Source organism: Aythya fuligula, chromosome 3 (assembly GCF_009819795.1).
Source record: "Aythya fuligula isolate bAytFul2 chromosome 3, bAytFul2.pri, whole genome shotgun sequence".
Taxonomy (NCBI): Eukaryota; Metazoa; Chordata; class Aves; order Anseriformes; family Anatidae; genus Aythya; species Aythya fuligula.
In genome coordinates, this window is record NC_045561.1 from 42,362,829 (window position 1) to 42,378,697 (window position 15,869).

Consider the following 15,869-nt stretch of genomic DNA (forward strand, 5'->3'; position numbering starts at 1 on the left):
AAGTTGATTTATTTTTACCTTGCATATGAAATATAAAATGCAGCTTCATAAAAAAATGTTGTGAATGGTTTAGAAGCTTCAGCTGCTTCAGAACTGTCTAATGACTTTTCCAAACAAACAAAACAACAAACAAACCAACAACTTTGCAGCCTGCTATTTATGGTAATAGCATATTATCAGGAAAAGTGAAAAGGTGAAAGTTTCCCAATGTCACAGTCCTAACTCACAGGGGAAGGTGAATATGGAGGTTATTGCCTTATGCTGTTTTCCTCACCATTCCCACAATGAGTAAAGCCATCAGCCCAATGTAACCTTACCACATTAAGCCAGAGCCCTCATGCTCAGAAAATGAACTATTCACAAAAATGTAACTTTAATTGAGTAACTTCATTAATCTATTCTTCACATTACTCTGTTTTTATTTCTTACCTTCTATCTTTTCTTGCAGTATTTCTTCTGAGAAGTCAGATGCCAGTGCAGCCAATTTGCTCAAGCCAAGAAGCGTTTTCTTCTTTGCAAAATACCTGGTCTCCATGTTTGCTAAAGTCTGCAATGTTCTGTGAGCCTGAAATTAATAAACATGCGAGAGATCAGCTGTAGAAGTTAACATCAGAAGGCTAAGAGGCAAGAAGGACCTAACTTGAACTGCAGTCTCAGCTATTTATGATTTATAGTACTATAACGTGTTATTTATTAGAAGTCATGCAACTTGCAAATTAAAATGCTGCATTACACTATTTAGGAAGACATGTAGGTCTCTCTTTCGGTAACACCTCTCAAAACTATCTTGTGATTAAAGATAAGCTGCAACTTCACATATTATTCCTCTGGGATTTTATTAAAGACTTCACCATAAAATCCAGGCAAATATGCCTTGACAGAACAACTTTGCATACAGATTATTTATTTGTTAATTCAGGAATTTGGCATACATATAACTATTTTTCAACCCCTGTAGTAACCCAACAGATATGCAAGAATTTACTTGTACTTCTGACAAAGGAACAAAAAAATTCTGAGCACCTACTCCGAAATGAGCAATCCAGACTGAATTACTTCTAGAATCCTGGCCTCCTCCTTCGTAGTGCTTTGCTATAAAAAAAACTCAGTCTACACCAATTGAGTAAGTAATAGATTCCCAAACACTTCAGTTACTTGTAATATATATAGATTCCTTCCTGATCAAACTCTTATATTTTGTGTTTTCCTATTTATTTATTTTAAATGGGTATATGATTCTCAACCTATAATTTATAATAGGATGTTACTATCCTTTGCATATTTAATGAACGTGCATATGAATTGGAAGAAGAATTGGCCATTTTCTTTAGATTGTTTATCTAAACAATCTAAATCTATGTTAAAGTGAAAAGTATTCATACATCTAGCAGAAGGAAGACTGACCAACAGGAAGTAGGAGAAGAATGGTGCAGCCTACAAGGCTACAAAAGAACCAAGCTGAAAACCAAAACAGCATTAATCTATCCACATACTCCTCTAAAAATAAACTGCTTTCAAATTATGAATATACATGAATGTTTTTTTTTCTTACTAATTTTTACTGCATGGTTGAAAAGCAGCCCTAATTTCCATCACATGATGCAGTGGCTTATATGATGCACCAGATGGTGCCTGGAGGGGGGCTTTTGGTACTCCATTAATAATCTGTGACATTTCTCTCCTCGCTCACCTAGTTAAGCATCATTCCTTTGTTCAAGAATTAGGTAACCTGCATACTCGAACATATACCTGACACAGTGGTTGAAAGTTTTACCATATGATGTTTCAGTTTGGTTGCATTAAGAAAGCCTACCTTTTGCAAATCCTGACTATTGATTTCATGTAACCAGCTCAGATGCTCATGCGCTTGCAAGAAACTGGCCAGCTGTCCATGCTGAGCAATAGGCTGGGATAACAGCTTCCCTCGCTTCCCTTTTTCTAAGTACCAGCGAAACAGGAAATCTGAAAAATTCTGAATAGGAAAACAAACAGATTATAAAATTTACCTTTAAATATTTTGTTTGTCTTTAAAGGCAAAATACATTCTGTGAAGCAACTGGTTACAACATGGGATAACTTGCTTAAAAAAAAAAAAAAAGACTGAAAAAAATACTGTTGATGAAAAAGGAGTTAAGTACTGTTAGAAACACAAGCTTTAAAGAATTCATCTGCTACGGATGCTGATACATGCATCCAAGTTTGTCCTTAAATGGAAATAAAGGAAATGCCAAGCAAATTCTTTGGTAACCCTCAAGATTGAAAACAGGTATCACCTCACTCACAAATTCAAACTAACGTCTTCACCTGTTCCTTTCCACCACTCATTCCTTTCCACCGCTCAGAACTCTGTGTTAACTACTTCGTTTCATACTTGAAAGCTTATTTTTCTATCACTGTTTTGAAACATTCCCTCCTATCTCCAGCTGAACCTGCAACCTTACTTCTCCTAGTCATTGTTAGAAAAAAATAAATCTTGTTCTGTAACCAAAAACATCCCTCAAAACTATTTTATCCTCAAGAACTTCAGTGTGAGATAACTGATCAGGATTTATGTTTATGATTTAATTTAGACTTCTCAGAGTAATCTTGGAATAATGCTAAGCTTTAATTGCATTAACAATTAAAAAAAATAGTCTGAAGACTTTATCTATTGATCTATTCTGCTCTACATTTGTCATGTTAACTTCTTTTCAGAAAGTTTTTTTTAAGTAATAAAAAAACAAACAAAACATAAAAAATCCACAGCACCACCAGTATTTGAGACAACTGAGAACAAATGGAGAATTCTTCAGCAGTGTGTGTATTTGATTCTTGCGACTAAAAATGTTTGCTTTCATTTCTGTCCACTACTGATACTTTAAATGGTTCTTATTAAACACCCTTTTTGTACTCTCTTCATTAGGAAACCTAATAATGAGCATTCTTCATTCCATAACTGTTATGGAAAGCTAAACAAAAATTGAGGTCACTAATTCTTAAATTTGGAAACCTTTTTCCCCAACCTCCCTGACCTCAAGTAGTCTCTTTACCTTTTTCCTTCCATTTTCCAATTTTTCAGTACATGTAAAAATGTTTACACTGAATTTTGACAGATATTGGAAAAATTGCCCAACAAGCAACTGACATGACAACAAAAAAGAACACAGCGACACTTCTGCTTCCTACTCTTCTCAACTCTATTTATACATTTAACAATCTCCTCTCCTCTTTTGGAAGTTATCCCTAAATTTGTATTACATTAGTTTAATAAAACAAAATTTTTGACTACAATACTTCAGCAAACAAGTTACAAAATGCTGAAAGACGTCAAGAGTGACACAGTGCAAGTGATGCACGAAGGTCCCCAAAACCCTTTTGTCTATACAGCTAACATCCATATTTCTGTTGACTTTTTTTTTTTTTTTTTTTTAAAGCTCAGGTCCAAATACTCCATTAAGTTCTGCAAGATGAATCTCAGTCCCAATTTTCCACGTTTCATTCTGTACGTATATGTAAACACACACACTAAACAAATATTACTATTATTATTTTTTCTTTTCAAAACTTCAGGCATAAACTTATTATCAAACGCTGTCTAAAGGAAACAGGGAAAAAAAAAAAAGAGGTACCTGATCTGCAAACTGACTCATGTAACGTTGTAATCTGGCCTGGTTGTCTGTCTGCTCACACATTTGCACCAGGATATCAAAGTCACAGTACTTCTCTGCTAAAGCAGCCGCCATCTGATACTGTCCCAAGGAAACTATGTAACCAAGAAGAAAAAGAACTTATATCACACATGCTCATCTTCAGCTGTTACAGGATGTCTGAGTAAAATGAAAACAAATTTCAGGTGTTCACATCAAGGAAATATTTCATACATCCCCTACACACATGCAAGTTTACACACCTACCACCTCTGTCCCACAGTACAAGAGGGGAGAAGTTTAAAATACAAAATCTTTTTTAGGGGCGGACGTCAACAAGTGACTTAGTATCTTGATTAATAACCATTTAGTTACACAAAGCAAAAAAGGAGCTGGCAAAAACTTTTGATAACACATAGAACTAAACACTATGGAACCTGTATTCAAAATATATTGCTTGAACTTACTTTTTGGTTCTATTAAATACATTTTAATCTTATGTTCAATCAAAAGTTCATATTTCCTCTCAAACAAAACTAAGTATTCTGTTAACTTATGTATTTACAAACTAACATAGCCCATGAATGTCAGTAAAACTGAGACAGTTAAGAGATTTTTCTTGAAGTTTAGTCTAATAATCACTGACTGTTAACATATTTAGTCTTATTTATAGAGTATTATTCATTATTAGTTAAAAAAAAATAGTCTAAGTTTACTGAAGTACATTTTCAAGTTATTTCCACTCAACAAGAGGGGCTTTGCTGTCAGTTACTCATTAAAGACTTGACCACATCTGACATGTTAAACAAGCCTAGCTACATAATCAGGTTTCTAAAATTAACACTTTTTCTGATAAACACTAAAAAAGGTTTCAGATGTTTATAATTTTTGTTTCCAACTATCAACAATATAAACATTCAAAAGTCTATTACATTTTCAGTCATCTAGCACAGGACATAAATCCTGCCAGAAAAATGTAACAAGTCAGCAGAATTAAAAAATTAAAGCAGGGATGCTTTATTAGAGGTATGGGCATGGATGCAATCTTGTATGGAATTCTGCCATCTGTTTTGCAAATATCCCATTAAATCAGAAAAACTAGTCATTAATACTCTGAAGGCAAATGTGAAACAAATTGAATTCATACACAAATACCATTTACTCTATTAGGTTTGCATCGTTTCCTCATGAAATGGAACATTTAATCCTTGCATTAAAGGAAAACAAACGTTACTTACGGAAAGGAGACAAGAGTTCTGATCTTTTCTGCACATATTCCATTTCCAAATTGCTGTATCTCTCTTGATCAGCAGGTCGGTCCACAGATTTCAGCTGAGAAACATAGCCATCTAGAAAGCAATCCAGCAGTGCCACCAACTGTTCAGCCACAATGCTCCGTAAGTTACTGTCCACCTGAGGATACACCATCTTCAGAATGATCCCATGCTGGCGTGTTATTGCTGCACGTAAGCTGCTAGACGCTTGGAAAGAAAACACAGTAAATATTAAAACAACTATCTCACCACCAAAGGAATCCATCCTGAAGTATAAAAAAGTTGCTAGGTACAATTAAAAAGAAAAATAAAAGCTAATAAGTATCTTAAGGTCAAAATCAGAACAATACTAGAATAATCCTGCAGGTCACATACTCCCATCTTCCTTCTAATGTTAAACGTATCCATTTAATCACTCAGTTTCATTGATCAAACCTCCAGCTTCTCCCATCCTTACTGACAAAATTTAAGAATAAGTTAATATTCAGACTGGAATTCACATTTTCCAGAACACATCTCTACTAAACAAAAAATATTTTTCATATTTACTAAATAAGTAGTAGAGATTTCTCACCTGTCCATGGAATATATTCAGGTTCTCTCTCTGGAAGCTCTCCTGTTTTATATAAAGAGGCTCTAGATTGACGATACTGGCAGGCAGCTTGCAGCATATCCTGTTTAAAGGTAAGGAAATAAATGTTTTAGTTCATCTGCATATACATGGCTATAAAATATGCTGTCTTTTATAATCCTGAAGCATTATTTTAATAGCCCCTTCTTTCTCAGTTATACAGAAAGGTACACGCTGTCTGAGTAAGAAACTTCTGTTCTGAAGCACAAGCTCTTCACTCTTTGCTACGTACACATGCTTTCACAGCTTCTCAAACTCTTCTTCAGTGGTTCAGGAGGAAAAGGCCCCTAATTCCACAGAGGACCATCTCTTTTTTCCTAATATATTCAGGCACGCAAAATTTGTATTCACTTTTCTCACGTCAGTAGCTCAAATGAATTCCTTAACATTTGACCCTCCCTTCCCAAAACCATTTTAGTTAATGCACTTCAGTACCTTAATGATGTTGTTCACATTGACAACTATCTGGGCCCACTCAACTGATTCAATATGTGTATCTTTCAAGATTTGCTCCTCCTCTTCCAGTAAGCATTCAAAGATGGAATCTATCTGGGACACCTTAAAACAGAAAGAAAAATTGAAAAATAAAAAATCAAAGTATACGTCAAAGTACTCCAACTTCTACTACATGTTATACTACACAGTAATTCAGAAATAAAAGGGTTCGTTCTGCTCAGTCTGTTGTTCTTACCTCTCGAAAGAAAACATCTGCAGGAGTAAGACTTGGAGGAATGTCGCACTCCCTTTTGTTTAAGGCAATCAGAATAGCAGCATTCACTAAATCAGGCAGCCTGGAGTGATGATTCTTGAGAATAATGGCAGCTGCTAGTTTTTCTGCGTGCTCACAGAGCAACAATCGAGTTGCCATTGGCATCCCTCGGACTGGAAAACTGCCCAGTCGTTCAAATACGCCAACCTTTTAAAAAACAAAACAGAACAAAAAAAAACATGACATACACTTTCAACAATGAACTAGCAAGAATTATTTTTCTCTTAAGAATTCTTGTGTGTGCTGATACAAGAACAGTAAAAGTCTTACCTGATGAAGAAACTCAATGAAGAAGGAATGAGCTTTTGTCTTATCCTCTAACTGATGAAGAAGAATGAGGGATGTGTTGCTGAACCCAGCTGCTTCTAGAAAGGAAAACAAATAAATCATAGAATATTTTATATCTTCATTTGTTTGACCACTGTCTTTGCCTCTGAGATAAACATATTTCTGTAAATTTCTATATTGCTACCACACTGGTATTTTTCTTTAAATATATGAACAAACATTTACTTATTGCTTACCATGCTCTTTAATGTGGCTGTTGAGCTCTGCCATATTTCAAGTAAAGCCTTTAGAAGTCAAATATCTTTAGATCAGCACGACTATTCTGAAGTGCTCATTAATTCATTACGCTGCTAAAACAGCAGCTTACTTAAGTTTTAGTATAATTAAGATTTTTATCATCATGGTGGGCTCGCTATTGCTAAATTTATTATGCCCTAGACCACAGCTACTACAAAAGAAAGCGTGCAGCAAGAGGTACTCAGGCCTAATGCCTAATTGCCCGAACAATTCCACTGCACCACATAAGTAGCTACCCAACACCACGCTACTTTTCTTCCTCCTCAAATGAGATTGCTTCTGAGAAGTGTTTTACAGAAATATTCTTCTGTCCAAAAATTACGTCTTCTAAGGAGTCAGCAAGGGCGATGGAAGCTTTTCCATGAGCATCCCCACAGGTAGCTCACCTCAGTGGAACTTTCCAGAGGTGAAATTATTTTCTTATTTTAAAAATTTCTTATATTCCACATATGCTTTAAGCCAAAGACTACTAAGATAGAAAACTCAGAAGAACTATCACTATGAGCAAAATTAGCAAAACTGTTTTCAAGAAGCAGTGAACTTTCCCTTCTTCCTCTAGCCAGGAATAAATGCAGATAAATTGCCAAGTTAAAGATGAAATTAAGATTCAGAAAATACTAAAGACTTGATGCCTGACAATTTCTAACTAGCTGCCAGGAAGCAGCAACAGCAGGAAGCATCATCCATCTGCATACGCAGATTTCAAATGTTAGTATTTCCACTTCCAATCTAAGTCTCTGCTCAGAAACCAGGAACTGCTGCCTAGAGGTCTTGGGGACAGCTTCAAGTACATGCTGTTCTAAGGAACAGGGAAGCATGAACAAAGATGTTTCTTTCTGAAAAGGTGTCTGCTTAAATCTTTTATGTACAGCAGAAGTTTCCAAAATAAATTTCTCTTGTGGCAAACATTAATACCAACACAAGACATGAGCTCACTCTACCCAGGATCTAAACCTTTCTGAAGTTGTGCAGCCATGCTGACAAACGTGTTAATCATGAGCAAATAAAACCCTTCTCTTAACATACCTATCTGCAGGAATTAATTTAGATCTATCCAGATAATCCTGGAAACACTAAAGTGGCACCACTTGCACCCTGCAGAAGGTACCATCCTCAGAAATGCACATTTCCTTTGTTGTTTCTGCTGTTCTATGAAGTCAAACTAACCACAGTAGACTGAAAGTTTAGCTGGCAGTCTTGTAAGATGCCTTTCTGGAAATATACCTAGTGATGGAGAAGGATATGAAACAGCGATGCCTTCTTGGCAAATTTAAAATCTGATTTTATCTAGAGTACTAAGAACAGTTTTTCACAAACCAACCGTTATGCTTACCTTCAGGTACAGATTCAGCCCACCGTGGATCAGAGGCAGGGTAATCATCCATTAAGTCCACACTGATCTGAGTCACTGCCCTATCCAGTTCAGCATCAGAATCCAAATCTGCACTGCTTGGAAAGAGTTCCACTACCATGCTTTGTGCATTGACTATATCTTTCCTGAAATAAAAGAAATACAATGTATGTGAAATAAAAACAACCGATAGGATTATAGGAACAAGAGCTACTCAATCTGTAGCATTTTCTGATACTCTTTCAGGACTGCAGCCTTCTTCAGCAGCTGTTGTGCACCAAATGAATACACATAGACTTTCTTTCTTAGTCCTGTGCAAGTTTACATCTTGTCCTGGCATTCTTTATTCTGTGCACTTAATCTCCTTCACAATCTCCTATCTAACATGTAGCTCTATGCAAAAAGAAAAACAAAAACCACCTTACTTAATGTTATTTTAAATTGTTTTTTTTTAAATTGTTTTGTTTCAAATCTTAAGACTCTTTAAGGAGATTAGTCTGAATAGTATTGTTTGTCTGCTAGTGATAAATATATATTTAAAAGAATCCCTTTTAAATGTAACTAATCCAACTCTGCAGCTCTGCGTATCTTTTCATCTCTCTACCTCCACTTCTTACATCAGTCATCTAACCAAACAGAAAACTTTTTAGAGGCATTCCATGCATCCCAGCAATAAGGTTGCTTTAATCAGGATAATTTGAAAAGCAGTGCCTTTCCTTGCATTTCCACTCCCCAAAAACATACATTTTTTCCACTTTTATATCTATGCTTTCCTAAGAAAGAAGTGCACGTGCCATTAAAATAACTTTCAATTAAATAGCACAATACTATCTTTACCCAGACAATCTCTTACTCAAGCACCAATGTGCCTTCAAGAACAGCAAACAAAGGCTCAAAGATCAAGTGCAATTTCTACCTGCAGTACTGGAGAAAAGCAGCTTTCAGTAATTTAGTCTTATCTTCTTGGGCTACAATTTCAAGCCTATTGGTTACATCAAACGCAGGACTCTGAAAATGCAAAATAAAAACTTCAGCTGGAAGACAAATATCAAACTTCATTATGAAATTAAAACTCTTTTTCTTCCCAACTGTATAGAGTCAAAACACAAATGCCACCTGGAAGCAGTTGTGTTTATTAAGCCAAAGATTAGCCAAAGAGATACGCTACAATTAAAGTAGCAGTTTGACCTCAAGCATGCATATATTTATATAATATTCTAGTATATTAGACATTCAAAACCAACATTTTTGATGGAATTTAAAAAGGTATTCATGAGTTCTATCTCCCAGAAAAAAAAGAGTGCATACAAATCTAACTACAGATTAATTAAGTAAGAAAAGTATAGATCCATCTGAGGTATCGCCACAAAGGTCTTCTACTAAAATACTAGTTCACAATAATTAATCTAAAAAGGGGATTTAATTGGAATAAAAATTGAAACTATTAGCCCACAGAATATATAATATATAATATAATATTTCAGAATATATTATTATAAATATATTATATTTATAATATTTATTATTTATATTATATATAAATATATTATAAATATTTTTATATATATTATATATATATATGTATATATAATATTTCAGAATAAATATTTCTATATATAGAAAATATTCTCTATTTTCTATTTTAACAAATTTTCTGTTCTTCCCATTTACTCCAGGGACATGTTGGCAACAAATTCTATGCACATTTTAAAGAAAACATGTTTGATGTAATTGAGAGCTTACCAAACACACATTACAGAAAATATCAATAAAAATACTTTCACGTGTTTTAGTAAGATTGTATTAAAGCGAAAACGGGTACCAGAGCAGAAACAATACTCAGCCACTGTAAGGGACTTCTTAGACTCAAAGCTTTCCATAGTGCAGTAAGAAAATGGTGTTTATTATAAAGGAATAGACAAAAGACTGAAGAGACCACCTTGATAGAAAAGTGACAACAAAATCTCAGTCTCTGCAGTTCCATCTGAGTTATCTATAAGGCCTAGTGACATCTAGTAATGTACCTACATGAAAAATTATATTATTTCATTGAAATTGCTACTTCAGAACAAGGGGTGGGAGGAAGAACCACCTTACACAAAATGATACGTATTGTAAAAATGCTTGGGTCTTGAAAACTGCCTTCATTGAAAGTGTTCAAATCTATTAAAAAAAAAAAAAAACAAAACTTCCAAAACCTTAAACAAGCTAGGATTTCCACAGTGAAAATACAAAACTGACAGAAAAAAAAAAAAAAAATTCTATCCTCAGTTTTCAATTAGTACCTCACTTCTTGGTCCAGCAACAGAAGAGGACAGAGAATCTTCAAGGTCTTCAGGAAGCACAGAAACGTTTTCTCTGGACAAGATAGTGACGAGTCCACTTTTTTTGGCAAAGAAAATGGGGAGGCTTGTACAGGAACCTGCTCCTAAAATGTTATCTCCTAAAATGGTGAAAAAACAAAAAAGCACGTAAATGCAACTGTAAGGACAAGGTGCAACACAGTTCCATAGACAGTGATCAAATTTTGTGAAGAACCAACAGCAATTCTGACAACTGCACCTGGCTTAACAGAAATCATGGATACTGTTTGCTACCCATGATGTAAATCTCCAGGTACTGCAAGGTTAAAAAAATATAAAGTACAATTACGATTCATGTGTTTCAAACTCTGCCTAGGGAGCAATTTCTTACCAGAGAACACCTCTGAAAGGTTAAGGACAATATACTTAGAGGCACCTAACACAAGGACCTAGGATGAACATTAAGCTGAGACTCAAAACGAAGTTATTTTCAAGAAAACAAAATAATCCACAGTGAACACTGGAAGAAATAAAAAAGTGTCAAATTCTAAGCATCCACTCAGGCTTTCATATATCAAGAGCACAGGTTGACTTCATTTTCATCCAAAATGCTCTAGAGTAAGCAATATCAATACCAGAGGTCACTTCAGCATTTTTCTGTACACCTACAAAAAACATCAGTTTGAAAAAATACAGAGAAAAAGAAACATAAAAATGATTCTACAATCTAAGAAATAAAACGATGTAAATACATTCAATTTTTAATTGAACGAAACCTGACTTTTTTCCCCCCATATGTTACCTTGTATGCCAAATACAATTTTCTCCTGTGGTAAAGAAATTCTTCCAGTTCCGGTGGAACAAGCAAACACTTCATCGTCCTTATAAAGGTAAGCAGCATGGCTAAAGAAATCTGGGACTACCAGACAGCACATCACTTCGTCTTCTGACTGAAAGCATTACATATCAACAATCACACATATATTCAGAACCTTAAAAAACATGTAACATTTTAAAGGCTGATCTAGAGTTTAATTTCTTAGTAAGACAGGAATAAAATGACAAAGAAAACTCTACACCCAAAAAAACACTTTTCATTTGCCCTAAAATTTAAGATCACTCTTGTTACTTTTTTTAAACTTCCATATACGTTAAGTTCTTGCTGATTTCAATGAAGAGGTGAAGTAAACAAATAAATTACTCTACCACTTTCACACTCACTCCCCTTCCATTTTCAAATTCAATTATGAAACGTCCCAGTAGAAGGGGTTGGGAGAGTGTGAGAAGTTTACCAAAGGAAAGTTAATGCCAAAGCCTGTGCTTCCAGAAGAGAAATCACAACTGAGGTTCTGTAAGGACAACCAATTTGCCCTTCCTTCCCACCAAACCAGCTGCTGTCCAGCAAGGACCAAGGTACAGGACTCCTGACTCCTTGTCCTGCTGCAAGAGTCTCTGCAAAGTCTGTTCTAAATGGATTGCAAGAGTATACTATGAAACTACTCTGTAGAAGCTTTCACAGACAGTACAAACATTAAAACAGGTCAGTAATAATCTGATACTTAGACTTCTGTTTGTGAGACACTTTTCTTAATATTATACTTTAAATATCATAAACTTCACATAAAGTTACTATTAAACAGTAATATATATTTTCCTCAGAACATTACAAATTCCAAGAGCAACCTTAAGACAGAATTTGAGTTTCCTTTAGAGAAAATCTGACAGCTGATGTATGTACAGGAACATTCTGAAACACTGTGCTTTCTTTGCTCAGAAGTAGTTTTAGAGCCTTCCTTTGCACACCTGAAAAGATGGATTATACTGTGTGACTTCCACAACAATATCATCAGACATCTGGTAGCCTTTATCTTCTACCGTTATCAGAGTGTAGTAGACAAGACATGGATGGTCTCCAGGATGCCATGCTGCAGCAAGTATCACCAGCCCGTCACTGTTCAAGAAGAGAGATCACCCCTTTGTGAGATGATTATTACGTATTTCACTTGCTTGAGCTCTACCATTCAGAAAAAAGATACTTAAGTATGATAACAAATAAATGCTTGCCAATGTTACACTTTTTTTAAGCAAAGACTATCCTATTTTTTCTTTCATGATGTTTTATTAACATATGCAGTATGCATATTATAGCACAAAACTGAACCAACCCAGCTGTTGCGATTTATTGTAATTAAACAAAATATAAGAGACACAGAAAGAATTCTCTGCATTTGCTGGTACGAATGCAACATTTGCTTACTTACTGTCTTTTTAATATCAAGAAAAATGTAATTACCCAAAATGACATTACATAATGAAAGGAATAATTCTTAGGTAAAGAATTGATAATACTAAACAGCATGAAGCATAGGATAACCTATGACTACCTAGTTATCTGACACGCTTATTTTATCAATACTGGCTGGCAGTCAAGTAAAACTGACTTTCAGTGTCTTTCAAAAAGGTTTTGCAAGAAGACAGAACATACCTCATTAATCTAAGTTTTACCAGAAGCAAGTGTACTTTCTTACCGATTCTGCTGCAAATCCATATACTGTATATTTACTCCTCCTTTAATATCTTCATAGTTACTTTCAGAACCCTAAAAAACAAAACAAAAAAAAAAACAAACAAACACAGAATCTGGTTTGTAACTATACATAGTTACTTATTAAGGGACAATATAGCAAAAGAAAAAAAAAAAAAAAACACTTTTCAGGTGAGCATGCTCTTACCCAAATTGCATCTGAAATGTGTTCCTTGAGGATTCTGTTGACATCCCAGCTGAGAATGTAACGTTCTGACGTATCTTCAATCTCCCATTTGTTTAGATTTGAACTCGTTAGCATATAAAAACTCGATCTCTCTTTATCCCAAAGAACACTAGAAATCTGCATTTAAAAAAGAAAGATCTTTAAAGGTTAAATGACAACGTTGCTGTGAGGATACAAAAATCTATACCACTCTCAGTTCATATAAAAATCACTTCCTTGGGCAACATGCGGGGGCTATATTGGTCAGCGTATTATGATAATTTCTAAAAGAAGTTTTATTTTATAGATTTAAGAGCATCTATAATGAGTACGTTTCTCACACCTTCTGTGGAATTCATTGCCAATGGTCAACCTAATCCTCAACCTTGCACAGCCCTTTATCAGAAAAGCATATTTACAGGTAACTGCTAGTTTCTTCAAGTAGCAGTGAAGCTATCACTAGGAACAGTCAAGATTTTGATGCTTTGCAAAATTGCCCAAGAGGTGTTACTACTTTAAAGCCTACTTTTATTCAGATCTAAAGAACAAGTCAGTGTTCTCCATTACATAATATACATACTTAGTCAGTTTTTGCCTGCCTTTTTAATTTCCAGAAAATATAAATAACATAAATCAGTTAAGAGGCCTGTATTTGTTTTGTTATCATACATCCTTACACAGAATTTTCTTTTTCCTTTCCAGAAGGCTGAGACCAGAAATTACAGAAATTAAAGTAGATTACTATCTGAGCTTTTTCAAGCTTACCACAGCATCATTTCCAGGTGACAATATTCCCAGAAGAGAAGAAACCTTTCGTCCAATTCCAGAAAACATGCCCTGACCTTGTGGCAGGGCATGCTGATGAATCTTGCCAGAACTATCTGGAATCAATCGAACTAGCTGGCCTCTAGAAGATGATAAAATAAAGCTTCCTCCCTAACAAAAAGAAAAAGCAATTACGTTAAGAAATTAAAAGCACGTTCCTGAAGCCATCTTATAGTCACATAAAATTCTTTGTTAAAATGATAATGGCCTGGAGGTTGCTGAAAGAACAGACTGCTTACCTCTACAAGAAATGTTCACAGAATAAAAGGACAGACTAATTTTTCATAATCATACCATATAAGTTATGCTAAATGTTTGATTTGTTTAGGAACAGAATGACTAATTATATGTCATATATGTAATGATGGAGTTTTTAAATCATCATTTATTAATAAAATGGTTCTGCTCTGAAAACCATGTTCCTCTAGCTCTAAATTCTCATAGTTTTAACATTGACATCAATGTGATGTCTTTGCTTTCCTCAACTTGATACCTGAAAACTGGGCACAACTCAGTTCTAAGAGGGTAGATACCAATTAGTATTTCTTAACCCCTTGAAACTCTCAACAAACTCACCAATAAGATCACTGGCTTATGATTAGGTTTACAAATGTTTATGATGTGTTGATGCCCTAAAATATTTATAATATAGGATATAAACACTGAACATTATGCTGCCTTGTTGAAAAGGTCATGAAACAATATAATTAGGAATAATTAGTTTTTAAGATACCAAATAGTGTAACATTTGCTGTTTTTTTTCGGGAATATATTCTATTTGGAGAGTTTCTTCCCCATTTAAACACATCACCAGCAGAAAATGGAATTCACAGTACAGCTTTTCTTTACTTCCCTACTAAAATCTCTTGAATGCAGCCACTAGTGAGCTTTACCAAAAGACACTGAGTACGTAGACTGTGAGTTCAGATGAAGCAGTCCCCTCTTTTTTTCTGATAGAGAGGGGTATCACAAGCTGAGACCAGGCTTGATAACCCCGTGGTTCAGTCCTGCATGCCTCTCTGACTTTCATAACCCCACAACCTCTCCAACAGAAATCTATGACTGCCACTCATCTCTGCCACTTAATATCACCAACAATCTCTGAAACTCCTCCTCAGAGCATCTGATGGCTTTCTTTGTGACATTCATTGGAGATTTAGTGCTGAAAACAAGGAACATTTGATCTTTGATGTTTAGGTTAGGAAGTAAAGCAGTATTATTTCATAAATCACATTGCACTGTACCTTCACTGCTGTTAGGAAACTGCACAGGGAGCCTCCAAAGTCTGTGAATGTCTCCGTATAGGAACCTTCATGTGCAACGTTGGGCCAGTAGCGCACAGAACCTTCGCTGGTAGCAACCATGATTGCCAGAGACTTGAAGGGAGAAAATACTTATCAGAACATGCAAAATAAAAAAATAATCACACCATAGCTTTAACTAAATGTTATTTTACATAAAGATAACATGATTTTTAACACACAAATAAGTAATAAATATGTATGCTCATTGACAAGCAGAGAACTGAACAGCAAAAATGATTCTGCAGCATAACCTAGCACATGCAGGGAACGTTATATTTGCTTATTTTGCTAACAATACTTTGTTATGGGTTCTAGTTCCTGATAATTCAGGGTCTGCTACTGAAAATCAAACCAAATTTACAGTTGGAAGAAGAAGTCTGGATAGTTCCAGATGCCAAGAGTTACAAGCTACTATGAAAGACTTAAAAAACAGACTACAATTTAAGAAAGA

General features: G+C 35.0%; 1 protein-coding gene across 2 annotated transcripts in view; it reads right to left on the minus strand.

The window, feature by feature from the left end:
- NUP133 (nucleoporin 133) overlaps positions 1-15,869 on the minus strand; it is a 29,163-nt gene that overhangs the window by 8,684 nt on the left and 4,610 nt on the right. For both annotated transcript variants that reach the window (XM_032185215.1, XM_032185216.1), the window contains exons 5-21: positions 15,359-15,490; positions 14,055-14,225; positions 13,272-13,427; positions 13,068-13,138; positions 12,343-12,490; positions 11,342-11,489; positions 10,522-10,679; positions 9,153-9,244; positions 8,219-8,382; positions 6,571-6,665; positions 6,223-6,447; positions 5,967-6,089; positions 5,475-5,574; positions 4,865-5,107; positions 3,609-3,742; positions 1,814-1,972; positions 430-565 (exon numbers count right to left, since the gene is read on the minus strand). In XM_032185215.1, coding sequence (XP_032041106.1) covers positions 430-565; positions 1,814-1,972; positions 3,609-3,742; positions 4,865-5,107; positions 5,475-5,574; positions 5,967-6,089; positions 6,223-6,447; positions 6,571-6,665; positions 8,219-8,382; positions 9,153-9,244; positions 10,522-10,679; positions 11,342-11,489; positions 12,343-12,490; positions 13,068-13,138; positions 13,272-13,427; positions 14,055-14,225; positions 15,359-15,490 — 2,455 coding nt within the window. The remainder of the gene's footprint in view (positions 1-429; positions 566-1,813; positions 1,973-3,608; positions 3,743-4,864; positions 5,108-5,474; positions 5,575-5,966; positions 6,090-6,222; positions 6,448-6,570; positions 6,666-8,218; positions 8,383-9,152; positions 9,245-10,521; positions 10,680-11,341; positions 11,490-12,342; positions 12,491-13,067; positions 13,139-13,271; positions 13,428-14,054; positions 14,226-15,358; positions 15,491-15,869) is intronic.